Source organism: Ixodes scapularis, unplaced genomic scaffold (assembly GCF_016920785.2).
Source record: "Ixodes scapularis isolate PalLabHiFi unplaced genomic scaffold, ASM1692078v2 PGA_scaffold1__304_contigs__length_218370807, whole genome shotgun sequence".
Lineage (NCBI taxonomy): Eukaryota > Metazoa > Arthropoda > Arachnida > Ixodida > Ixodidae > Ixodes > Ixodes scapularis.
In genome coordinates this window covers 121,225,169-121,251,763 of record NW_024609846.1, presented here as the reverse complement: position 1 = coordinate 121,251,763, position 26,595 = coordinate 121,225,169, and the positions used below count along the sequence as shown (strand labels likewise).

The 26,595-nt window shown below is 46.4% G+C and overlaps 2 protein-coding genes across 14 annotated transcripts in view; both read right to left on the bottom strand.

Moving 5' to 3' along the window:
• LOC115311663 (E3 ubiquitin-protein ligase RNF115) overlaps nt 1-3,061 on the bottom strand; it is a 30,372-nt gene extending 27,311 nt beyond the window's left edge. Inside the window, exons 1-2 of the mRNA XM_029970420.4 lie at nt 2,918-3,061; nt 2,231-2,301 (exon numbers count right to left, since the gene is read on the bottom strand). Of these exons, the coding sequence (XP_029826280.1) occupies nt 2,231-2,301; nt 2,918-3,010 (164 nt within the window). The 5' untranslated portion in view covers nt 3,011-3,061. The remainder of the gene's footprint in view (nt 1-2,230; nt 2,302-2,917) is intronic.
• A 2,039-nt stretch (nt 3,062-5,100) lies between these two features.
• LOC8038033 (transducin-like enhancer protein 4) overlaps nt 5,101-26,595 on the bottom strand; it is a 105,891-nt gene continuing 84,396 nt past the window's right edge. For 6 of the 13 annotated variants that reach the window (XM_042290922.1, XM_042290914.1, XM_042290918.1 and 3 more), the window contains exons 14-22: nt 25,571-25,695; nt 24,110-24,195; nt 17,465-17,714; nt 16,058-16,159; nt 14,642-14,787; nt 12,817-12,937; nt 8,174-8,256; nt 7,910-8,090; nt 5,101-6,142 (exon numbers count right to left, since the gene is read on the bottom strand). In XM_042290922.1, coding sequence (XP_042146856.1) covers nt 6,035-6,142; nt 7,910-8,090; nt 8,174-8,256; nt 12,817-12,937; nt 14,642-14,787; nt 16,058-16,159; nt 17,465-17,714; nt 24,110-24,195; nt 25,571-25,695 — 1,202 coding nt within the window. In that variant the 3' untranslated portion in view covers nt 5,101-6,034. The remainder of the gene's footprint in view (nt 6,143-7,909; nt 8,091-8,173; nt 8,257-12,816; nt 12,938-14,641; nt 14,788-16,057; nt 16,160-17,464; nt 17,715-24,109; nt 24,196-25,570; nt 25,696-26,595) is intronic. The other 7 variants (XM_042290921.1, XM_042290926.1, XM_042290924.1 and 4 more) reach the window with 6 other exon arrangements.

Sequence of the window (26,595 nt, the reverse complement as noted above, 5' to 3'; positions counted from 1 at the left end):
AACAACCCCGAGAGCGACTATCACAGCGTAGCCCGGCAGAGGAGTGTCTACTTCGCCGACAATGTACAGCTTCTAATGCACTGTGCGATCTCGCCGTGCCAGGGTACCCAGGAACGTCCTGAGAAGGTTGAAACGGCAGCGTCCCGAACCGACGAGTTGCTCACCCATGGGTTGGTCCAATGAGGCAGGACATTCCGGAAAAGAGCAGAGGACGACAGAAAGGTCCACGTCGTAGTCCACCTTGAACTGGAAGGGGCAGCCTTTGACGTGCACGACGACGTATCGGCCGGGCGTTTGCGATGAATCCACGGAGTGCAGCTGGACTAGCCAAGATGCTTCATTTTCGAGCAACAAATGAACGCAAAATGTCTCTTTTTCGGCAGTGGTTACACAAAGCTCTCCTGGCAGAACACTCAAAACCTGAGTGTGGTGCGTTACCGCAATAGTCGCACGACACCTTCAACCCACGAGGCTGGCTGTCCCGGCCGCGGTCCTGGCTTCAAGAAGGTTCTCAAACTCTGGTGGAGGGTGCCACCTTGGTTGGCTTCCTTGACGCAGCATCAACATTGAGGGGACTTGACTGCAAAGCCGTTGCTCGACGTTTTTTCTCATTTTCACGTCCTCGTGTTGTCGAGCCAGTATGAGCGCTTCTTAGAGAGTCAGTTTCGGGTTCCAGACAGTTGCACTTTTTGGCGAGATTTCATAATGCCGTCAAAAATGTGCCCCCCCCCCCCCCCCCCCCAAAATCTCTATTTTGCTGGGACCTCTTTTCCCCCCTCCCCCTCATACAGCATTTTGTCATGGGCGGGCCCCCCACCCCGAAACAAAATCCTGGCTACGTGCCTGACTCAAGGTCCACTCAATCTGCCATAGTGGTACACAAGGAGTCCTGACACAGTCGGTCATGCTTAAATGCGACTGATGGAGCCATGAAAAAAGTCAGGGCATTAACCAGCTGGTGTAAATTGAATATAATTATGAAGAACACAGAGACTTTGTGTTTGTGCTGTCCATTTACCTCAGTCTCAAGATTCATTGTAATTACATTTGAACCAGCCTTAAGATGAAGTATAGTTGCAGGAACGTTGAAAGGAAACATGATTTTCACATTTAAAACGTTCCTCTATGATGCAGCGCTTGCATAGAGAATAGCACAGGCTTCCCAGCTTCAGAATACAAAAATAAAGGCAAGTAAGCGACCTGGAGTAGGCTACAAGAAAAACTTGGGCATCGGCTCACTTTACGTTACGAAGCGTGCGTTCTGCCAAAATACACAGGAATAGACTGTACTCTGGAAAAAAGGAAACATTTCCTAGATACTCCCTAAACTCTCCCCTCTAGATATCCAAAGTCAAATTTCACAGATTTGGGGGTTTTAAGTGCCAAACCAAACAGGGGGCATTAGCACGTTCCAGCAAAGGACTAGGGTTTAATCTAAATCACCTGGGGTTCTTTCGACATGCAATTAAAATTTCTGTTATGCGGCACCTTCCCCGAAATAAACCTCTGTCCACTTTGGACACCTATTTTGGCAGCTCCAAACACTTTTGTTGCAGGTGATGCACCAGTATGAGCTTGTATTCCTTACAGTATTTTGTTATACTGCATTTCCCAAACAAGTCGCTGCTTTTTTCCAAAATTTCCGTGAATGCACCTTATAAGAAAGATTTTTTATTTTTCTGTAAGCATATACTTTAGCTGCAGAAATTTGACACAGGAGGTTATTGTTTCTTATTAGATACGAAGGCAAGAATACTGAAACTTGCTTGCACGTATACCACAATCACAGTATACATATGGGTGATTATCAATGCTGTGTCACCGTGTCAACCGTACAAATATATCTGTGCGACTTATAAACCAACATTTGTGAGAAACAGTCTTTTACAGGGGGGTGTCAACTTAACCAACGGTGTGACTTAAAATTACATTAGTTTTTGCTGCTGCAGCACAGTCGACTTTGTTTCATTTTTCCTCGATTTGACGTAGCGGCTACGGGCCGCCTGGTTTATATTAATGTCGGTTATGTTCGCCAATGCCAAGCTTAGAAACAGTGGGGTCTGTGTACGAAGGAATGTCTGAAACTTTGAACGCAGTCATGCCAGTTAAACGCTATAAGGCCTACGAAGTGCTCGTTATCGCCGCGGCGTCGTAGGCACGAACGGGTGATGCTTTAAAAATCAGGCACGGGAAGCGACCGAGTTCGCCGAGGAACGTGGCTGACACTTACATAGAAGGCTCAGCCGGGCCCTGCGCCACTTCTTCGATGAAACCGGACTGGCATCGGGGGCAGATGTATTCCTGAAACGAGATTTTTCACACGGATGAGAGAATCCACGACCGGCGCAAAGGCGTCGTCACGAAGCGCGATTCGAGCAAAGAAAAGAACAGCGGAGCTTGAACAGGAAAGAACATCCTACGGACAGACGTCACGCTTTACAGATAATGCGTATCTCTCTCACGCGTAGTTTTACCGTTTGGGCGACGAGCGCTAGGACTTTGCAAAGGCACGCTCAGGGATCTAACCTCGAGATAACTAAACCCTCCAGTAGACGTAGATTTATTGAAACCACTGCTCGGCCGGCAGTTTGCACAGCGGCGGCTCAAAGCCAACAAACATCACGCGTCATTGTGTGGCGAGGTCGTGCTGCCTGTGTTAATCAACAATCAAAAACAAGCACAGCGTTCAATATCACAGGCATGGATGGGTCTGAGGACACGTTTGCGATGCAAGGTTTTAGTAACTGAGCTTAAAGCTCGAAACATACGCATTTAGCCGAGGTGCTGCTAAGAGCGCGTCAGCGATGGGGGTTACACTGTTATTAGGCCTAGGTGTATGGGCGATTCGGCTTAAAGAACGCGCAAGTCAGCTCGCAAACACGGTGGAACGGGAGCCCAGGGGCTTGAGCATGCTTACTGGCAAGACGGGGTTAATCTCCTGATTGCATTTGTGGCAGAAAAAGCGGACAGCAGGCGTTTCAACTGCTGCCTCTGCCATCGTTCTTTCCATTGATGGTCCTTCCACAGACTTTATCCCGCAAGTTTTCGTCTGAAACGTGATAGGGCGATAACCGGATGACAGAGGGCGGTAAACCAAAGTTGCGCTTCCGGTTCCTGCGGTTGTTTCTGGTTTCGAATTCGAGCAACTTTTCCACTTTTCAAATATAAATTCGGATCTTTATTTTTTGTTCGTTTAGTTGCAAGAAATCTGAATCGAGCTTATATTGGAAAGTGAAGAGTCCGTCATGAATGAGCGAGCTACATTCACAGCAGCAAAAGCATAGTGCAATCTACGTGTCGTTATTATTATTATTATTATTATTATTACTTACGGAAAACAGACTGGCTCTCCGAACACATTATGCGGACCGTAGCGAGTTTGGAATTTCCGTTTGTCGCAGAGTCGAAACCCCTGCGCTCAATGCTAACGCATTTCATCGAGAACCAGCGTGTCAACAGCAACAACTTCGGTATCGTTTTTTTTTTTTTTTTTTCCAAGTAGCAGTGGATGCTAAAAACTGAAGCTAACGCTTACTCACCTGGTAAATGTTCAGAATGCTGCATCCCGGTAAAATTACTTTAAAAAAAAAAAAAAATTATATATGCTTTGCAAGGTTAGCAAAGCTGGTTTCCACCATGCTGCAGCCTCACCTTGCCCCTTCGGCAGTGGCAACACCAGTCAGAGAAGTGAAATAAAGACCCCTCTTTGTCAACCCTTTACTGTCATCTCATTTTTAGCACCGTCAAAACTGAACCTGCCTTGCCCCCATGTTGCGCAGATATTCATACTAACCATAGCATGGTGCATTGGAAGCGTCTTTCTGATTAAAAGATAAATGCTCCGATCGTTTGTTTAATCTAAAACCATTTTTTTTTTTTTTTTTTTTTTATGAGAACATTGGATTGTTTTGCAACTTCTCAACAGCAGTTATGTGCTAACTGTAATTACTGTAACCGTAATAAGAGGCTTTCGAGGGAGTTACTATGGGCGAGTGGCTCATCGGTGAAAGCTTTCTGCTGGGTTTTTTTGTACAAACACAAGCTAGGGTATGTTTTCAATCTCTGAAATTTTCCCCTGCACTAGGAAAGCTTGCCGAAAAATCCAAAATCACCACTGGGATTACTCAGCACGTTTTTTGGTGCTAATATCCAGGGCACTTGCTCTAGAACCTATTAATTTTGTAGAGAATGAGGAGGTTTCTCGAAAAGTTACAAACCCTACAAAAAGTATTTTGGTAACATTTAGTACAAACTATAAATAAAAAGAAAACTGAGCATGTGCTTGTTGTACAGGGCAAAGCACCTCCATGGCTGTCTCTCATACCTAGCAAGTACTGGCAGCTTTTATGCAGAGGGCTTATATTATAGTCACACTGGCAATTTAAACAGTCATCGGAATAACAGGAGCTGGCAGCCACTAAACGAAATTGGATTAAATAAGGCTGGGTTGGTGCTGAACGGCTATAGTACATTTGACATTTGGCCATTAGTTGAAACCTAGCTGAAACTGAAACTGGGGCTCAAAATGCTCGATGTAGTTCACCCTTTTTCGAATTCTCGGTTTGAGAGCTTTTTTGTATGAAATTGCGTGGGCGGGACACGGGCCAGCACGAAAGTGCTCGCCCCTGTCTTCTTGCCCACGCAATTTCTGCGAGCGGAATTCACCATAAGATAGATCCTGTTTGCTCCACTGAGCCACGGTGACAGAGATTGAGCATCGAAAACATTGTTTTTGTGCCCATTTTGTAGCTATCTTTTGCCCCCGAATTCGAACAAGGAAGTCTTTCCCCTGGCTTCCCTACTGGCACATGTTCTTTCTTTGAATTTCCTCCCAAGAAATTCTCAAACCAAGTCTCCGACAACGGGCACCAGTTCTTCGGAAAGAGGTGGATCATTTAAGGATACGAGCTGTATTCAGCTATTCCAATGTTTCCACATGTCACTTCGCTGCATAAACTTCCTACGTACCCATTGTTATAGCATACAGCAAAGGCCAAGCTTGCACTTACAAAACTGGACATAAAAAACACCTTTCTCAAAATCTTCAAAGCCTAACTACCAATGGGAAAATCCACTGAAAAAATTTGACAAACACAAGTACAGGTTTCCTCGTATTTATATAACATCGAAAATTATGTACAATGATGTGTCTGCACATTGAGAGACCAGAAGTTTGGAGAGCATTTACAAAGACAGCTGGCATGACTGCACTTTCTGCCAGCACCTAAAAAAAAAAAAAAGGAAAACAAAAATCCTGCTGTGCATTTTGTCAACAAATGTCTGGCCAGCCATGAAACAAAGAAGTCGAACCCACACACTCCGGCCGTAATGTTCATATGTACAAGGAAAGCACTGTTGCACGAGTGGGCATCCAACCGCAGCCCGCTTTCGAGCTCTGTAACTTCGAGAGCCGTCGTATTACTTTTATCCAAAGACATGCAAACGGGAAATTGTCGAGATGACTTTCCTCTTCATAAATTCCTACTTGTCACCCCGAAATGAAAACCGCGATCGCACATGCGCTCCAGACGAAGCCGAGCGTGCGGCCAGCACCCCCCCCCCCCCTCCGTTTTGGTTTGCCTTGTTCGCTCGGTGGTAACGTAACAATGCAACCTTCCTTCTGGTCACAATGTTGGGAGCACGAACCACAACCGTTGCTCGAAACGACGGCTTGTACATTCCCGGTGCTTTGACTCAATCAAGGATCTGCGGCGGAAAAATACCTTCTCGAAGTTGTCCCAGGCGCTTTCCGAGCGCTCTGGCGCGGCAATGAAACATCCAAGCGTGCAAACAAGCGCCTTGCCACCACGCTCGGCACGTTTCCCACGGCGACTGAGCGGGAGACGTCCATAAAACCAATAACGTCGGTCAATGTGGAACTGAGAAAGGTGGCACGCGAGAACGACTGAACCGTAATGCCCAGATTTGCTCCTATGACAATGAGGTGAAACCCTCCCCTCCCCTCCCGGCCAAAGAGAGTCCTTCCCTGCGCTCTGTACACAAATCCTGCATAAGAAGGTGAGGTGCTGGCGGCTCAGTAGATCACTTCGTAGACGGTTGCCTTCTTGTCTCCTGAGCCAGTCACGATGTACTTGTCATCGGAGGAGATGTCGCAGCTCAGGACCGAAGAGGATTCTTTGGACTGTGACAGAGAGAAAGAAAAGCAATGCTCAAGCCATGTACTACCCCCGTCTGTGTGTGCACTACCAAAAAGCTCAATTAACTCTCTATTGTTTTTATAGTCCGAAGTATGGGACTTCAACCCCGCATTCCATTCCTTGTTCGGGCTAAAGCCACTATATCCCGGGAAAGTAGCGTCATTGCCTTCCATACCTGCTATCCGGACACATATAAATACCAACATACAGACAACCAAACTTCGCAAGCTGATTGGCTGATCTGTCTCAATTGCCAAGGCGACCACCATTTTCGTCCGCTCAAATCTTCAAAGCTTCAGAAGGGAAGTTTCTGAACCAGTTGCACCAAGATCACTATGAAGCTTCACTGTACTGAAAGCGTTCCTCGCCAATTGAAGAGTCTTCAGCACTGTGTATGTAATCAACCTATCAATCACGTTTACGTCCCCCGATCTCTTAGAATGATATTGCCCTTCTTGCGTATTTCAAGACAGGAAAATTATTTTTCAATGCATCCAAACATTGACGCCGCATGTGGTGGCGGTACGGGAAAACATACATCAGCGTAAAAGAGATTTCCTTTATATTGGATACACCAACATAAAGGCCGGCAACTGGATGGCAACCCTAAATTTTTCTTGGGCACAAAACTGCACATTATGAAAAACTTTGAAGTGGCAACACCTCCCACCTGTCAGTGGTCTCATAAGTGTGAGGTACCAGATCCATGTAAAAACAAAAAACAAAAAATATTTTTGCCTAAAATCCTAAATTTTAAAAATGTAGACTTTCGACAAATCAGTACCGTATTTACTCAAGTAATAGGGGCACTGTCTGTGAGCAAAGCCGGTGAATCCGATTTTGGGCAGAAAACGCGGATGGTCAATTGCCGCGATCGACAGAACAATGCCAGCTATTTGCGGGATAAAGACGACATCTTGACGTGAAAACACTCTCTGTGCAGATCGCATTCTTACGGAGAACCGTGTTTTTGACCTTGTCGTTCGTTACGCTTCCATGCTGAACACAATGACCGGCTGTATGTGCGTCCAACAGGAAAGTAGAAACAAGAGCTTTGTCCATAAAGTCGCACTCACGTTGCTTGTGCATCCTACAAAAGACACTGTGCTCGCTCGACATGTGACAGACGTATCTGCAGGCACGTCTCGAGCACGTTCAAAGCACATGCTTGCTTCCTACATCCGTTTGCTTCGAACACGTATGCACACAGTTTTTGCATGACCAACAGGGTGGGACTGTCGTACAAGAAAGGAACTCGCCTCAGACAGTGTCTCCAGTCTGTCTCTTGAACGGTGTATTAGCAGTGTGACTGCGGTTCAAGTAGTGTGTCTATTACTCGAGTAAATGTGGCCTATAGGTAGTCTATCCGACCCTTTGCAGGTGGTTCGGAGTCGGCCCATTCGTCCACTGCAATGGGCTAATTTAATCTCACGCTCGGCGGGGCTCTCAAAGAGCTCGAACACGTCGCCTCTTTCGAACCTTTGGTCACCGATGCAAAAATATATTGTAGAGGTACTTTTACAACACCAATAGTGCGTACAATCTTTTTATACCGAATCGAGGCAGTCCACTTTGGGCCCGGATTGTTTGGCACGAAACGATTGAGCTTGTTGACAACGAAGAAGAAAGCTGCACTCATCGAACACCTAGTGGGTGGCCGACACAATGTAGAAGTTGCAAGGAAAATCTATATTTTCGTCGGACCGACAGAAAGCGGCCGACGCCCCGTGGAAGTTACGCGGGACTCCCACCTGGAAGATGCTTGCCCCGTAGGGGGTCCTCCAGGCGTTGAGCAGGTTATCCTTGCCCGTGCTGACGAACCACTTGCCGCACGAGGCGAACTTGAGCGACAGCACGCAGCTCTCGTGCAGGTGCAGCTGGTACTTGTCCGGCTTGGAGCAGTGCAGCACCTCCACATTGCTGCTCTCCATCCTGCAGCAACATGTGGTGGTAGAGTGTAAGGATGCGTGCCCCTGTAGCCCCAGGAGAGAAAGGGAGAGAGAAGTGACACCCACCCGACAGCCAGCCACTCGCCCGTGGGGCAGTAACCCAGCGAGAAGATCTGAGAGGTGAAGTCGTGCTGCTGCAGCTGACGACCCTGCAAGGATGGGCACATACGGGAGGTGAGACGAGCCGAGGTCGCCGATAAATAAATGCACAGCTTTTTTTCCCCTTCGCAGCACATCTTTCTATCTGAAAAGCTGACCTGCATATGCAAGCTGCCCAAACCGAATTAACAGTCCACAGTCGCCAACCGACTTTTGGGAGGCCAAAATTTCGGACGCGCCCGACTATTCGGACAATTTTTCGGAACCGTCGCTCGCCCTATTGAGTCAAAGCATGACAACCCTCGATACCGCGCTCTACACGTCTCCTATGCCAGGAGGCGTTGTCCGTGCGATACAGAAGCTAGATTGAGGCTATAACAGGAATCGTCGCCTTTTTTTCTCGAAATTGAGGTTGATTTGTTTCACGCTCTTGTTTTGTGCTGTTCATGGAGGGATTGTGGTCGTCTAAATGTCCGGGCACCGTCCGCTGCCGTTCTGCGCGTGCCTTCTGTCATCCTCTCCAAGCGGTGCTAAATGGCGCCGATTGCATCTTTGACTTCGTCGTCTGCGTCAACGGCTAAGTTTGAGTCTGACACTTGTTTTGTGCTGTCCCTCTGGGAAGCCTGTCAAATCCACGGAGGGATTGTGATCGTCTAAACGTCCGGAACCGCTTCGCTGTCTGCCGATGTGCTTTGCTTATGGTTTTGTTTATGGACGACTTGACTGACGCTGCCGTGACATAAGAAAAGGTCACGGACGTGGACAGTGCACTCCATACAGGCCGTCGTGTGGCCCTCCAACACAAGCCACTGAAATGCAAAGCAATCTGATCCCAAAAAGGCGAAGCACCGTCCACCCAATCACCGACCTGTTTCTCCAGCCATTCAGTATATAAAGAGTAAATACTGCAGTTTTTTGGCTGAATTCACTCTTTGGGACTGCTCGATTATTGGAACGTCCTCACGATCATGATTGAATCCAAATGATCGATCAACAACTCTGCTAATTAATACTCAAAAAAGTATGGTTGAGAGTACCCACGTAACAAAGAAAGAAGGCTGATTAACTTGTCGTATCAGTCAAAGCACTGCCATTGTTTAAAAGATTTATTTTATCAAGGTCCTCAATAAAAAAAAAACTTATTTTTTTTAGAGAAGGAAGAATTTGCGTAGTGTAACCAGGCGTTGTTTAATCTACCACAACTGCACCAGGTGGCACTACTACATGGAAGCTAAACTGATCAAATGCTCTTTTGACGAGTATTCCTATGACCTGTCTCAAATCATAACATACGACTGTACTGTATATCAGTTACTGTTCCCAACAGAAAAAGCATGAAAGAAACACTTACTTTATCGTCTACACCCAATTCTACAACAGTGTAGACGTTGTTTCATAATTTCTGATAGGCAGTGACCAAAGCTGTGGTCAAGGATGAGCATTAATACAAAACAAAGGTAAAAAAAGTGTTTCTAAGTTGTGAAGTAATCAAATGTTGTTTTTTATTGGATGCCAAATTTAAAGACTGACAGATGCTGAATTTTAAAGGTGTGCTAAATCATGCTTTGTCCCAATGTTAACGATTCAAGAAAGAGGGCTAGGCCCAGGTCCCATACTTTCTGCCAATAGATTCATTCCTTTCACTTGCAACTGGTGCAAAGTGGTGAACTTCCTGTAGTATATTCGACTCCATTTAAAGGGATGCTGAACCGAAATTTGGATTCCCCAAAACACGCGGCAAAAGCGTGAAACGGGATGCTTCAAACACCAAAACATCACTCATACAGCGATATCTCGAACGGATGACCGTATTTTTCAAGAAAAGAGGCGCATTTGGCAGGAATGTTGACGTCATGTTTCTCCGAGAAGGAGGGGGAACGGCCTCGCGTCTTCTCCGACTCGCGGCCTTGAGAGAGCGAAGCGAAGAGAGGAGGAAACTTGGTATCTTGACGGTCACGCGCCTCGTCGGCCTGGTTCAATCTCGACTTGTTTCCAAAAATACGGCCGTCCATTTGAGATATCGCCTTACTATTAGTGTTGTAGGGATTGTAGCGTCCCGCCTACATCTTTAGCATTGTTTTTTTTTAATCCAAATTTCGGTTACCATCCCTTTAACAAGCACAGTGGCATTCAAGTAAAATATCCGGCAATTTAATTCTTGTTAGTTCCCTCAAATCTCGCTTTTTTTTCTGCAAGGTTCATACTATATATTCTTAAAGGGACCATGAAATGACTTTTTTACTTTTTCCAGATAACTTTTACAATAAACCGTCAATGTTCACTAAATGCCGAACAGGCATCCGTTTTCGTCTCGGTTTATTAACTTCTACACAAAAAATTAATGAAATATCGACTTTTTCTTGACCGCAAAACAAGCCGTGACGTACGATGTTTCCGGAACCGGAAGTTCTCTCTGCAGTAGGAGATGGGAGCGTTAGCGAGTTGGGGTGCGCCGGTGGGTTTTACTGCGTCAATGTCACCGACGTATTTTCTGAATCGGCGCCTCTCATCGCCGCATCGCAGCTGAGCGAAATTCAATGAGATAAGTTGCGCTATAGCGACAGCATGGGACTAGTCCCATACGCCGGTATGCCTGTTGGGAAGTGCAGATGGGAACAATTTGCCGCGGCGTTTTTCGCGGTCTCGGAGATGCAGGAGCGAGCCGACGTTAAAAAAGATACGTTTGAACTGTTAGCAAGAGCCACGTAAATACCTGTTCACACTCGGAGCGGACGCGCGCGTTTGATGAAGTGCTGTATTCGCGCTGTTGGTAAGCACTTCGGGACCGATCTTTTACAATTGCAACTCGATACTGACGCGACACTCGGCAAAGAAAGGTTGGACCGGTATTGCACGTATACCTCCCACGAACTGTTACAGCTCGACAGTGACGTGCAGTCTGTCAGAATAAAAATGGCATACCAATAACAAAGTGTACATACCGTGCTACGAAGGTAATCCATACAGCGTTTATTTCAGCTCTATATCACACAAAACAAGGGGAGGATCGACGAGGGTCCCTTTTCGACGAGTGTTCGTCAACACTGCCTCGGAAAACAAGGGGAAGAGATTGACCTCACCTCTTAACCTAAAATTGAGGTCAGCGATCAAACTATAATACGGAAGGGTCCACAAGGGTAGCGCGGGCATATTCCATTCAGCACGCCAGCCGGTCGCAGGCAGACAGACGGTCTTGCGACGAAGCAACGCTGCGCCGAGTCGGAGTGCCTGCTAGGCCTATATTCTGAGAGCTTCGTCGGAGCGGGATTCGCGGCTGTTGTCGCTCTTCTCGGGTGTTTGTGGATCCAGCGTTCTTGTTCGTCGTGGTTTGTTTTAAGTACATTTCTTTCTTGCTGCTTGAAGTCGGCACGCGCGAGATGAACACGTAGAAAAATAAACGTTCAGTCAGTCAGAGTTTTGAGAGGAAGGAAACCAAAGGAAATAACCGTTCTGAACTTGGCCCTGCCCTACTGCGCACGCGCAGTAGTTGCTTCGTTTACCACACGATAGATGGCGCTTGGCTCTCAGCATTATCAAATTTGGCAATTTTCGCCACACATCTCTAATTATGCTACAAAATGTGGATCTGAATATTATTTAACAAAACGTTTAGGAAACATTCGCCGGCTATTTATTGTTTACGATCGCGGTGCTGGTGAGGTAGGCTCTTACCCAATAGGCGATGTGGATTCGGCTGACGTGCACCGTTTCTGCGTATGCATCGTAGTGAAAAGGCAGAGCTTTCGAAGGAAAGAAGTCGCAAAAGAGTCCAGTTCTCTTTTAAAAGTTCTATAGCAAATAATTTTGTTTGGCTCCCTAGTCTTGTGTTTTTGTGTTCCTTTTCACACCTTTTACGACGTGCGGTGGATGAAATTCGATTTTAAAATCATTTCATGGTCCCTTTAAGCTCGTTTGCAGTCCTCCTTTTCAGTCGCAAAAATGTTACTAGAATTCTTTTTACACCTGTCCATCTGGACAAAACGGAAACATTTTCTCCGGAAAGGCTCATTAAGCAATACAGTAAAACCTCGTTATAACAAAATGGGATATAACAAACAAATGGATATAACAAAGCAATCATAATTCCCCTTGCTTGAATAGTTGGAAGAAATGGACATTGGCTATAACAAAGTAATGGTTATAACAAAGTAATTACGACCGCTCCTTCAACTTCTTTATAACGAGGTTTTACTGTATATCTATGTTTCGTGCAGCCTTGTCATGGGAACTGGAGGAAGGAGGAATGCACGACAATCTCGAATATTCCATTCATGTGTGTTCCTATCCTCCACTCACCCCTAAACTGGGAGTGCAGTGGAAGCCATTTCATTCAAAGTGAGCCCCGATAAACCCCAATTTTCCGTCTAACACCGAAAGTTGATACAAAAAAACACAGAACCCAAAGAGAAGAAAATAAACCCAATTTAAAAAAAAGAAATAAACCTTGAAAAAAAAACAACCCTACCAGTGGCATTCGCTACCATCGATCCCAAGGTGAAATAGAATGCAGCGACACTGCCCACTGTACGGGAGTGCTGCCCTTTCTGGCGGAGGGGGCAGCCCCTTGCTTCTACAGGGAGGGGAGAGAGCAGAGAAAGGGGGGAACGCACCATACTCACCTCTCGCAGGTCCCAGGATCGCACCGTGTTGTCCAGACCCCCCGTCCAGAGCTTCGTGCCATCACTCGAGATGTCGATGCAGCTCGCACCGTCCGTGTGTCCCTGGAACTGCCTGCAAGCCGGCGAGGCAAGCCAGAGCGACGAACGGTTCAGAATATGCGCTTTCGGAAGGTCTTCCCTCCTCGTTCATTCTTTCTTAACAAGTGGCCGGTTTGCGGACTAGCAGAACTGCCGATGATTGCCTTGCTGATCTCAAAGGTAAGGAGGAGAGCAGTGTTTTGCTGGAACGAAAGCTCTCCCATTCCAGGTCGACTAAGAGGCATGACAAAAACATGCACCATATATGCTCGTCAAAACCACACTTTTATTTAAAAATATTGGAAGTTCAACTTAGGAAACATAGTACTGTAGCACCAATATTTTGCCAAGTTAGTGTAGCTAGCTACAGAGAGACAACCAATGTGCACATGCTTGCTCAATCTGGCTATCACCAACTGTAGAGAGGAGCCCATCCTAAATATGTAATTAAAAGCTACGAGCACAACTCTTTAAGGCTGCTACTGTGACCTTTCTAGCCTGAAAGATGTGACAGTGTTGTCCCGTAGCAACCAAGTTCCGATCCCACATATTTACTTACATAGGCAGCTCTGCTTCTTCACTCATTTAGGTCAGCTTAAAGCCGTCACTGCTGCTTCGTGTATGTACCGAAGCAGTAGTGGGGAGGGGACTAAAAAGGAGCTGAACGCACATGTTCACTCAATCGTAACAACATAGGAAGTTTACTACAGTAAAGATATAGATTTACTAATGCAGTACACACAATTCCCAGGAAAACTGGCTTTCCCCAAAGAGGTCACACCAGGGCAGTGCCTAGCTTTGTGTCCAGCTATTAATTTGGAGCAGCTACTGTCCCTCTGGTAAGCAATCTCAGTGCTGCACAGCCCCACTCCAAGCACTGTTGCAGCAACAAAGCTTGCTGCAGTGTGGTTGCTATGGCAACAGAAACAATGATGCTCAAAGATGGGTTGAGCTGGCTAAGTCACTGAATGTTTCCAGAGCATTTGGCAGTGTTTGCTGTGACTGCTGTATCTTAGCTTTGAACGGCCATTTTGGAACCAAAACATGTAGACCAGTGTCTGCTCTGTTCCATGGGCACCACCATGTTTGTTTATGCTGAGGCCATGACACAGTAGGGGGGCTACGCTCTTTGCAAAACTCCATATTTTTTAAAACCATTTCGCACATATCGAAGTGCAAGAACGTCAGAAATGCACAGTCACAAACCTCAGAGAACACCGATGCCAAGAGAGCTGTAAAAAGCAAAAATATTGTTTTATGTGCAGCCACTTCCTTCACAAGAGCCTGCATTTTAGATTATTATTTCCCCTTTTTATCGCTGGAGGCTAGGATTTCGGACACTGGTCTCTACGGTGGAAGGGGATTCAAGGATGCCTACCTTCGCCTCCCAAGAGGACGCGCCGCGAATTACCATCGAAGTTAGGACGCGCTATCCAAAATCGCCAGTGAGACCATGGCTGTATAAAAACAATATTAATTGTGTCGCAAAACCTCGTAAACTGATATTTTATGAAAAGATTGTGCTCCTGTAATTCTGTACTAATCTCCAAAGACAGTTCCAACAAAAAGAGCTTTTTTCGTTTGTTTTTATACAAAAACATGCTTTCTAGACTATCATAATAACCACAGTATAAAAAAAAAATTTAGTTGCCATTTTGGTGCCATTGAGCCTTGGAGTTTTGGTACTCTGGGAACATTCAGTGACTCTAGAGCTGAGAGCTGATGCCACGCAACCCACCTGACGAGTGTCTGGTTGTGCAGGTCCCAGACGGCAATGTTTCCGTCCGAGCAGCAGCTGAAGCACACCTTCGAGTCAGGGCTGATGGCTAACGCGTAGCACGCTGGCGCGCTAGACGTCAGCTCTGCCTTGATACGCGGCGTGGGCTGCAAGAGACACACAGGTCAATAACCCGTGATGTGTGCGGAAGGGCAGTAGCAATTACAAGAAAACACTAGCAGGCATCAACAAAAGATAAAGGTAGACTCGCATCATTTTTCTTATCATATATAAACTGCTGGAATCAGAAGAAAGGACGAGATAAGGCATGAAACAGTGCAAAGAACAGAACAATAAATGTCCACATATTTTTAACACAGATCAACGGAAGTTGAATGTTAGCAATGCTATCACAACAATACCAATATTTGCACCGCTGACTAATGTTTCAATTCTGGAAAAAGAGTTTAAAATTGAAGTAACAAATACCAAATGCATTTTTTTGGCTAAATGAACATTACTAAGGAATGAAAAGGAAACAAGGCAACTGAGCATCAAGTGTCCACAAGAAAGGGCTAGTTAATGAGCCGGAAATAATTTTAAATATGCACCATGTGAAACCACTGTGACATTATTTCAATATGACTTAACTACTGATGCAACAGTTTCATCATGCCCATCCTAGCTGTTTAATCGCACTTATCTTCCAGCAGTCTGACAAAAGCTTACTGCATGTAAGCGTCATAGCATGTAACAAAGCTTCCGAATTGCAATCACGAAGTGGTCTACACTAACTCTCAGCCTCCATTGACCTGAAGCTCGAGTGCCATAAAAATATCAGAAACTTGCTTGCAAGTCTTTTATTTTGCAGAAATAATTGCACATTTCTCTTCATAAAACAAAGCAAAAGCACGCAAATTTTATGTTAGTTATTCAGATAGCGCGAAATCAGTGTGCCCTTGTGTGGCACCACTGGTTCATTTCTTAAGTAAGAAATATAGCCAGTGCAGTACGACCTCCGGCCTGGAGTTCTGAACGTGCACCACGCAGTAGTGATTTACACAATCGAACACCGGTACAATGCTTGTCCAGACTGAAATGGGCAGGGTCGAGGATCGAATCCAGGATTTGTGGGTTCTGCAGTCCAAGTTTTTACTCCATGTGCTCTAAACTTAAAGATTTGGTCTTGGTACGACATAATAAAATTGACTTTCTACATTTCTGTTTTGGGGAAAAAAACTTTGAAAACTCTTGAAAAAATAAGTATGGAACGGAAAATTACAAAGCAGGCGGTGGAACACTTTTTTCGGATCACTCTTGTCCAAGAAGGTTCAATTATAGAAGGTAGACTGGTTGCGGTTGCCCTTTGGTATAACGGAGTAAGAAGCAGCAGGTTGCAAGCTTTAAATGGTTAGTGGAAGGAGAGTGCATACTCACAGCGCCCAGATCCCAGATACAGATAGTGCTAGCCTCGCCGCCCACTATGAGTGTCCGTCCGTCGGGAAGCAACTTGCACGACCGAATGTAGTTGTCCCGTTGCTGCAAAGGAAGACACGAGCAATCAGACGACATTCGGGTGGCAGAAAGAGGCCGCGGTGATCGCCCCAAGTCCAATGGAACTCGACCTATTTAGTTTCGCGGGTCCCGAGCTGAATCTTGAAAATATTCTTCTCAAGAAGAGCTAGCTGTCTTCAGCTGTTGTTTTAGTAATCTCCAATATATTTAATAAAATGACACCAGGCAACTTGATAGAGAAGCCCCCAGAGAAGCCATGACATCAACCTGTGACCAACTTTTGCAAATTATCATCAAGTAGTAAAAGGTATTTCAGAAATGTCCGCAACAATTCGGAACAACTCTTTATGAAATTAGGTAAAGGTACGAGATAAAGGAAATGAGATAAGAAGGTGGTAATGGAGCACTGCTACACAGCGAAGTATGGGACTGCAGTGCAATTGGAGCTGCGACAACTTTTTGCCCATGCAGTAAAAATATCAACAGATGAGAAAGGTGGGCAAAATAAAACCAACCAAGGAATCTCTACCATATGGGTCCACGGGTTATCAATCATGGCAACATTAAGAAGAAACTCAATAACACTGAGAGTGTCCGTCTGGTTGACAACAAATGGTAGTTTTGCGAAATTATGTAACCAAGTGCTGTACTACATCCCATCAACACCATCAGCAGCCTGGCTTTGTCCATAGCATAAAAAAGAAGTGCTAAGGGGCGGCACCATAACAATAACACTGTCAATTATTTTGTTTCTCGACTTTGGCCAGGTAGAGCGAAGAGTCTATTAACGCAGTCCCAGAACTTTTATTCCACTATTTCCTTTACACCGTGCTACACCGTTAATGTGAATTTCAAATTGTCATTTTTGTGCATTTTACCCAGACAGATCATCGATATAAGCAACAAACTGCACCGCTTAAGTTAGTTCTCCAAATTAGGACTTTCCGCCACGCCAGTGGTTTTTATGGCAGTCGTTCAAACAGAAACAAAAGTGTCGCTCGTCACCGGTCGCGGTCCCGGCAGTGTTGCGGCTGCGGTGGTGAAAGTGACAGAGGACACTTCTGCTGTGGATCGTTATCCGACTTGACAGTCCGCGGAAGCTTCCACAGCCGCGAGTTGGGACGCCGCGACGACAGCGACACTCACAATTTATCACGTTTGTTGCCGAAACTTCTGGTGCCAACCACCAACATTGCGACATCGCAAAAGTATTCTGGCTTTTGCAACGTCGTTCGTTGCCACTTTGGGACCACTTTGGATGCGTGGGCGAAGTGGGACGTTAAACCCGCCGGTCGGAGGCGGGCACCGGTGACGGCGTGGTCCACTCACCAGGCAGTCCAGCTGCGAGACGGGCGTCTTGGAGCCAGGCTGGCTGATGTCCCACACCTTGACGCAGCCCTTGCCCCCCGTGTAGACGTACTTGGTCGGGCTCGAGATGGTCACCGCGCACACCACCTCGCCGTGCGCCAACGTGTTGATCTGCCGGGCATGCCGGGGGATGCCGGACCCCATCAGGGCGTCCGGGGGGAAGGGCACGGGCTGCATCTGCCCCTCGGCACTCACGTGGAACGAGTACGCCCTGGAACCGACCTCCCTCTCTCATCGCCGTCTTTGTCACCCCGTCCCCACCCGACGAACTCTCCAAGACACGATCGACGACCTCCCGAGGCCCAGCTAACAACCTCCCAAGGCACAGCCGACATATGGTGGTGTGCGAGCTAATCTCTTCCCATACAGTCTGTGAAAGCCGACCATTTAGACATTTGCGAGCAAGGCTTCTGGGCACCGCCCTCTTGCTGCTAACGTGGCTAGATCCTCGAATAGTCGAGCCTCGCTAAGGTGTGCCCCCGGTTGCCAGACTGGTACCCAAACAAACATTTCTTTTATCCATGGTAGCCAGACTAACTTTAGAAGCATGACTGCTTGCAAACATCTATAGTCCCCCTAAGCCCTGCTTGCCCGACCACACCAGGAGCTCGAGTCGTACGGGTCACAGGGGCCCAGTTAAGCCCCAAGTAGGCTTATGTGCAGCGTGTACAAGCCCTACGTCATAATCAGGGTTCCAAGCTTTCGGCTTCGTTCAATGGATACCAAAAAGTCACGCCCCACCCGGTTGTCTCAGGATTGAAGAAAAGCGGAAAACTTAGATCAGGACCTTATAATATGTGAAAACGAAAGTGTGTGCTGTGTGGTACGTAGGCTCGCAATAATTCAAACTCGGATATTTCGTACTTCTGGTTAATTCAAACAGATCTGAAAATTTTGGTTGTCCCGCTATGTTTTTAAGTATTTATAAGCCGCTAAATTCGAACGGCGTTTTCGCTTAATTCATACTTTTTTGTTCTCGCGGCCCCGTTGAGTGCGCTTCTTTTCAAGCACCAGTGCACCGCAGAGAAGCAATACCCGCGGAGCTTGTTTTTGCGAGTGTTGCTTCTCCGCAGTGCACCGGTGCTCGGAAAGAAGCGCACTCAACGGGGCTCAAACGGGCACAGATTAGCGGAAAACAGCGTTCACATTAAGTGCTTCAAGACTAGCAATGATGACCAAGACGACATCGAGGATGAGGAACAGCTCACTGGCATCATGCTTTCTGGCCTTGAAGCACATAATGTGAACGCCGAGCTGGCAGAATATGCTAGTCTTGACGACGATGTCTGTGTTTGTCGTGATGACTCATTAGAGGACATAAGGAAGTAATGCCAGCACAGTGCAGCAGTGAGAGTGAAGATGACGATGAAGAAAGGGAGGACCCACTAGTAACTGCCACAGCCGCAGATGCCACTGAGCACATCGCTCAGCTTCGGAAATTTCTGTCTACAAAGGAAGAGCCCCCTAAAGAGCTACTTGCGTTGGCTAATATTGAAAATTTTGTTTTGAGATCTCATGTACTACAGTCCACAATCTACAACTTTTTTGCCGGATGAATAAACTTAACGTCACAGTTCTTTCACCAATGTGTTATGCCTGTACTTGCTTATAATTAGGCCTATGTAGAGGAATCTGCTTTGTATGTGTAGCTATCCATGTAAAAAATCATAATGTTGTCTAGTATCATATTTAGATGATTTCTGATAATTCAAACTTCTGGTAATTCAAACTAAAATCTGTGACTTCCTGGAGTTTAAATTAATGAGAGTATTACATATAAACCCTACTAAGATTGTGCAAGGCCCATCGATGCATTGCAAGACATGTTGATGCCTCGCAATGTCTAAATTCTGGCAACCCAACTACAGCTCTCCACCAAAAGTGGAAGAAATGTTAAAATTACTTTTCACGGTAGCAAACTCTACATAAAATGCAAAATAGGCCCTCCAATTATAATAGAAACTAGTATGCATGTTTTTCCCCAGATTTCGAGGGCACCGTCAGTTACGAAGAAGTGCAAACTTTAGAGGTCAAATCCCAGAATAGGAAACCCCGAGCCAAATTCCTCTCAGCACCGGCAAGAAATGTCTGGTGTTCTCCCAACAGGCCGAATCTAGTGTCACGGGTAGTGTTTGTGTGATGGCGCTTGCCTCGGCACTTTCGTCACAAACCAGAGGCTCCGGTTTGTGACGGTCAATGCCGGGGAAGCGGACCAAGCAGACACCTGTGCTGCTGCACTGGGGGGTTCCCAAGAAAAGGGCGCCCCCCAGTTCGCGAAAAAAGGGACACTTGCAGACTGGATGCACATGGACATCACATGACTATGGCTTTATTTTTTGTTAAACGAGCAGCGCGCTACAGGTGTCTCTTGTTCCTCTGCCGTTTCTCTCTCTCTCTCTCTTTCGCAGCCTTTACAAATCTAATCTCATTGTTTGTCACCGAGAAGCTCTTCATCAACACGAGGCGATCATCTGCAAGATTTAGAAGCAGCGCCTTAGCCGTCTGCGTTGGCGAGTTTCGCTAGGCAAACGTTCTACTACCTCCGATCGCAATTACGAGAAAGAGACCTCACTGATAACCGGGTAATGCTCCTGTGGTACCACTACCACACTTGTTTCTTAGGTTAGGTTTGTGAGGCAAGCGAGGTTGGTTAAACGTTTGCCAGGCGAGACTTTGTCACAACGTCAGAAAAGCGCCACTCATCACGACTCGCGGGAATGGAAGCAGTGCGCGCAAACATCCATATTTATCGTAGGAAGCCTGAGACAGGTACAGATGATAGGAAAGGACGACATCCGATTTATCGGGGATTCGAAGGTATGATGGACATCTTGTTTATATATTGCGTTACCCTTTTCCGTTTCCAAGTCCAACAATGAAAAGGAAGCACAATACAAATACTCTGTTTGACCCCATTAATTCTAATCCACATACCCAGGCAATTTCGACTTGTATAAGGAAGAAAGTTGTGGCTGTGCACAATAATCTAACTAGCAATTTTATGGTATTATCCAACTGGCCACTGTGGCATACTGCACAAGCCACAAGACATTTTGATTTATCTTCTAGCTTGTTTTTTAACACAATCAATTAAGTGCCTTAACACTTTCTATCCTACTGATGCCATCAAGACCTGTAGCAACCAAACATTCGTTTCCAGTTGTTTTTTTGTTTTTTTTCAATGGATTTATGTGACGGCTGCTGTGACTATCTATATGACTGTATATAGGGGGTGCCTTTCCTATACAAAGATCATAGGCCATTACTTTCCAGTTTTTGAAAGACATATTGGATAGCTCATTGTTTAGAAGAGATACAGAGAAAAACTGCAACTAAAGTCGGGTTTTATTCATAGAGGAAGAGCCCCAGCAAGAAATACAACTGCCATTGTTTCCCTGACTCAGCTTTCCTACCCCTTTCGATTCAAGTTAATACAACTATGCTTCCAAAGCTTGACAAAAGAATGGGCACTGACTGCAATTCAAGCAGCTAAGATGAGTCACCAATTACTTCTGCAAAACTTTATTCAGACTACAGCATTTACAAGAATACTCGCCACACTGTTTATATATAAATTTTTCTCGGTTCACACAAGCAGCCAATCATCATGATCTACGAATTAACCTCAACAAACAACGAGGCAGAGAACACTTGCAGACGAAAGTACCGCGCTGGAATGCTAAGCATGACACCTCACACGCACAAAATGCAGCGCAGATTGCATTTTCGACTACAAGCACAATGTCAGCCCCACCATTTGCTTTGTTTGTTCTACAAACCACAATTATGGGCTATTTAGAGGCTCCGAGGAAACACAGGCATGCATGTGTTACTCGTAAACAGTGTGGCAAGTATTCGAGGAAATGTGGTACCTAGTACTCGTGAAGTATGCGCTACGGCAAGATGGAATCTAACTGTACTTCCATTATTCCTTTGAGACAGTCCAATACCTGGCACTCCTTCAAAAGCGATCAGAACCCAATTCTGCTTGGCACAAAACGCGGGCCGTGCACCGAAATTCCTCAAGTGGGTTCGAGCTACCCCGGCAAGTATTTTCGCATGACCACACTGATAGAGAAATACCAAATGCGGGCAGGTCTTCGAAACCTTTACTCCAGAGCATGGGTTCTCAAAATAGTTTCTTAAAATGCAGACGCTCCCCAGAGTGCCCTCAGGGACCTCCCTGGACTCCCCAAAATTTTAAATCGCTTGTACCCCCAAGATTTTTTTTTTTTTTTTTTTTTGCAATTTAAGCGCTATTTTTGCTGTTTATTAATGCATAACTAGTACATGCTAGGGTCACTGAATGCTCCCAAAGTACTGAAACTCCTAAGCTTCCTTTCAGAACAGAGTCGCGGCGCGGCAGTTGCGCTCCAAGTCCAGGCAGGTAGCCAGGATTTTGTTTCGGGGAGGGAGGGGGGGGGGCTCATGACAAAATGCAGTATGAGGCGGAGGGGGGGAGAGGAGGTCCTAGCAAAATGGAAGATTTCGGGGGGGGGGGGGGCCGGGCCTTATGGGCCCCCGCCCCCCTAGCTACGTGCCTGGCTCCAACCCATTCCCAATATGGTGCTGCCCTGTGCGGTCGAAGCAAAGCGCGTACGGTGTTGCATTCATTCTTTTGCGAACTCTTCAATGCACTTTCCTCGTCTGTGGCGACACTGGTTTGTTTTTATTAAAGTTCTTTCCTTTGTTCCCAGCAGTGCGCGACTTCCCTCCTTGCTGTCTCATTGCTCTTTCGCCAAGCAACATATTAAAGTCGAGTGTTAGGCCTAGCGCCCGAGGCGTAGCGTATGAAACACAGCACCAGCACAACCGAAGCGAGCAAACGAGCTGGCAATCTTCTTTGATAAACCAGATTAGCGGCTACTTCATATATATCAGTGATGGAAGTGGCATTTGACCTTTTGGAGCAGGCCTTGTAGCAGGCAAAATGTTGTTTTGGAGCAGGTAGTGGCCCTTTTGGAGCAGGGTCCGGCATATGTTGGCATATTACTTGAAAATGAAATAATGCTGCATTGCTATATAAAGCCCACCTCTATTATTGGAACACAGCGCCTGTCGCCTTTTTAAGACAGGATATATAAAATTGAACAAAGTAGACAGAAAAAAACATTTTTTTAAATAAAGCTTATCTGCTCGTCAGATGAAAAAATACAATTAAATATGTCACACTGAGTTCTGATGATACAGTATATTTAGTTTTATCAGCCTGCACATCTTTTAAGGTATCTGCAGCAGCATCTAACGACCCTCACTGTTGTGGAATGTTTTAGTTCAGATTAGAGTCGTCTTTCGGGCAGCAGCTTCAAATATTGCGGTATCTGATATTCGCATCAAAAATTCCGATTCATTTTCGATGTGCTGGCGAAGTCACGGTCGGATCACGGCGAGTTAACCCGTTGAGTGCGCTCCTTGGCATGCACCGACGCGCTGCAGAGAAGCGACACCCGCGGAGCAGACACCGCAGTTGCGCAGTGCGTTGTGCTCCGAAAAGGACGGTGAGGCTTTACCAGCACTACATCCAGAGTTTGGTGCAACTCAACTACACTTCGTTTCAGCTTCGGTGAGAGTGCAGCCGAAGCTACAAGCGCGCGCATGGAGCCCCTAACGGTGCCCACACTGCACGAGCCCACGCGCGAGTCATGAATGCACAGAGCATTGGGCTCGCGCTAGCTTTGACTTCGCTGGTAGCTAGCGCACGGGAACAGGGCGGGCCAACATTAAAAACATCCACAAGCTCGGCCTTTTTTTTTTTTTTAAATAGGCTGCTTAGTGGGTTGGTTCTTCGCTTAGCCTCTGCGGCTTTGGTCTCAAATGTTGCTAACGGTGTTCCTTTCAATGATGATGATGATAATGCGCCCACGTAGCTTCGGTTTGCGTAACAGTTGCGGCGCAGAAAATACCGCGGTACCGCCACGCGCTCTTGATAAGACTTCAATTTTTTTATTTTTTATTGCTACATCTCATCTCGGCGCAGGCATGGCGCAATTCTTAAGTAAAATGACGATTTGGCGCTACATGTAGCAGGATTGCGTCCTTGGCGCAATTTGGCGCAATTGGCGCAGCACTTCCATCACTGATATATATATAAAAAAAAAAGAAACTAGAGTAAATGTATGCACCTTCTGTTCAGTCCTAACTCGTCGATCTACGATGCCCAGAGCTCCCACCCCTGCATACCCGCCGTACCCGTGGTATCGCGAAAACGTCTTATGTATGTTTTTTGCTGCTTTGGGCCCATCTCCAAAATGGCCAACCGATAACTTTCGCGACAGGCCAAACCAGCCAACAGAACTGAATTCTGTGGGGATTGACTTCCGCTAAGCCGACTGAACGGAATTCGGTACTCTGGGAACATTCAGTGACTCTAGTACATGCCGAAAACTCCCTTGTACATCCATTATTGTTGACAAGGTCAGTAAGCTTCTGTACTGCTTTAACGTAACAACATCAAGACCTGAAGGGGTTTCCTTGGCTCCCGTCGAAAGGAAACCGGCATCGCTTGAAATCGAAATATTTGAGAGCCTTCGCTCTAGAGCGACGTCGAGAGAACTTTGGAGCACGGCCGTGCCGGGAGACGCAAACGAACGAGGGCCAACGACTCACGGTTTGCCGCCGGGGATGGTTCCGAAGTGGGGAGGGGGCCGCAGCGAAGGGTGCGAGTCGAAGCCGGTCACCTGCGACAGGGAGAGCTGTCCTCAGGGCGGTGAGCATGCTGTCACTTGGCCACTAGGCACACTGGGCCCACAGTGCGAGACTTGCTGGAGGGCACCGTTAACCCGGACTGCGCTCAACGAGGTGTGCTAGACTTACGGGGACTTTTCAGCTCCGAGAAGACAAGTTACGTCGAGGGTTTCCATGCATCTGGTCTGTATGGCTTTGCAATGCACGTGGCAGAGAGCAAAGGGCAAGGCATGGACATGCGAGGATTTTATTGCGTCCAAATAAAAAGGAACTGCTCGATGATCGCAATGGGACCTCAAAATACGCGGCAATATACGGTCATGTGACAGTGATTACCGGGGTTGGGGACGGAAGACGGAAAAGAAAGAGTTGGAGACGGAACGCCGAAGCCCTTTTCTCTTTAGGGCTCCACGATTCTATAGTGATAGAAGATTCTACAGTGAGGCAAAAAAACATTAACTTTCCTAGCAAAAAATTTAAAAAAATAAATAGGTTAGGTTTGCTACTAGTAAATAGAGCTCACATGCCATATCTTACACCTTTATTTCTTTTCTTAGTTTCTTTTTCCCCGGCTCTTTTGCCTAGCGCAGTGGTTCTCAACCATCGACGTTTCGCGGACCCCTTGTGGATCAACGGGGATGATGGAGGACCCCGTTCGTGGCGAGGAGAAGGAAAAATGTTTGGTTAAATATAATGATTTAATAAATAGATATAACTAAGGGCTAGTGTGACGTAGACCTCTGTTATTGACATACACACGAGAAAACTTGCCCGAAAACTGAAACATTTCTTCTCGACCACAAAAAGAGACAATTCTCATTGCCGGTGTGACTGACTTCGCGGGCCCCTAGAATGCCTTCGCGGACCCCAGAGGGTCCTCGGACCTCCATTTGAGAACCACTGGCCTAGCGAATTCTTTTTCCCTTTTTTCCTCGCTTTATTTCTCCGCTCGCTTCCTCTTTTTTCCATTTTATTAATATCTGCGAGTTGCGATTCAGTACCTGTTCATCGTACGCATCCTTTCTCTTTGTCCCGTCTTTTGAGCACCGATTTTCATCCCGTGCAAGTTCGCTACACGGTAAAGCACCTCGACGAAATTTGCGCCTGCCGTTTTTTACGAGTGCCGCCAACTATAGTTGCGGCAAGGCGAAGACACGTGCCGGGAGAGAGTGCTCTGCCGCCATTCACTTCCCAAGGGCCGCCCGAGGCACGGGCCATGTGAGCTGGTACGTTCGACCCTACTTGCAGGACAAATGCATAATGGGGCCTTAAGCCACGGCCATCACTCGTTTTGTTCTAGAAAGACAACCGACTCATGTCACGCGTGCCCTGTCTCGCACCGTGGGCCCGGTTCGTCCCAGAAAGGGGAAGAACAGCCCTCACCAGGGACCGGGAGTAGGAACTGAGGGCCGAGCTGTGCAGCTGGGAGAAGGCAGGGTTGGCAGTCAGGTCTGCAGCCAGGGCTGCCGCATGGGGCCCCCCCGCCAACGGGTACGGGTACGCACCTGCTGAGCATGCACACACAAAACGGGCAGTCAGGACGTGCTACGGAACAACTGGCAAAAACCCCTCTCTTTTTATTTAAGTGCCTGTCACAAAAAAAACTTTTTCCCAGAAAAAATTAATGTTTTACCGTAATAACTGCGTTGCGGGACTCGTTCTGGGTTGGAGTGATCAAAATGTGCTCTTGTTTCTAGGTCGGCACATCAAAATAGAAGCATGTTTCGGATTTGCTCCCAACTCAAAACGTGTCGCGCAACTTAAATTTGCGCTCTATGTACATTTCTTTTTCTTTCAGGGAAAGTTCATTTTGTGAACTCTCTTTGAAAACAAAACATTTAAAAAGAATTTAATTTTTTACAGCTCACTGTTTCTCAAAGAAAGTCCCCAAGTACACCTAGTCGTAAAATAAGTGCTAGAAACCGGCGAATGGACGGGGCAATCGGTAACTTGTCACGGAGGTGCCCGAGACGATGCAGACGTCATGATAAAATTAAATCAATGACGGCGCCTTTTTCAGTTTTCTTTTGAAATTCTGAGCGTGTGAAGTGCGGCTTTTATCCGTAAAATGGTTTAGCCTATTTCAGTGTGCACCTCAGAAATTGCCCGATTTTCAAATTCCTTCACGAGGTTCCTCATATTTCATATGCAAAAGTCTCGGTTAAATAATAAATATTGTTATTCTTAATAAATAAGTTGGATCAAACTAAGCAAAGAGTCTTCATGTTTTCAATTAAACCCTACGCTTACGTGACACCGTTGCCCAGCATCCAATACTGGTCAATGAGGCAACGAGCTTGCTGTCAGTGGTTTCATGTCAAAAATATTTTGAGTTGTTCAAGTACCAACTGAAAGTTTATTAGCCCCAATTAGCTCTCTAAGCAACGGCTTTCTCGCATCCAACATGA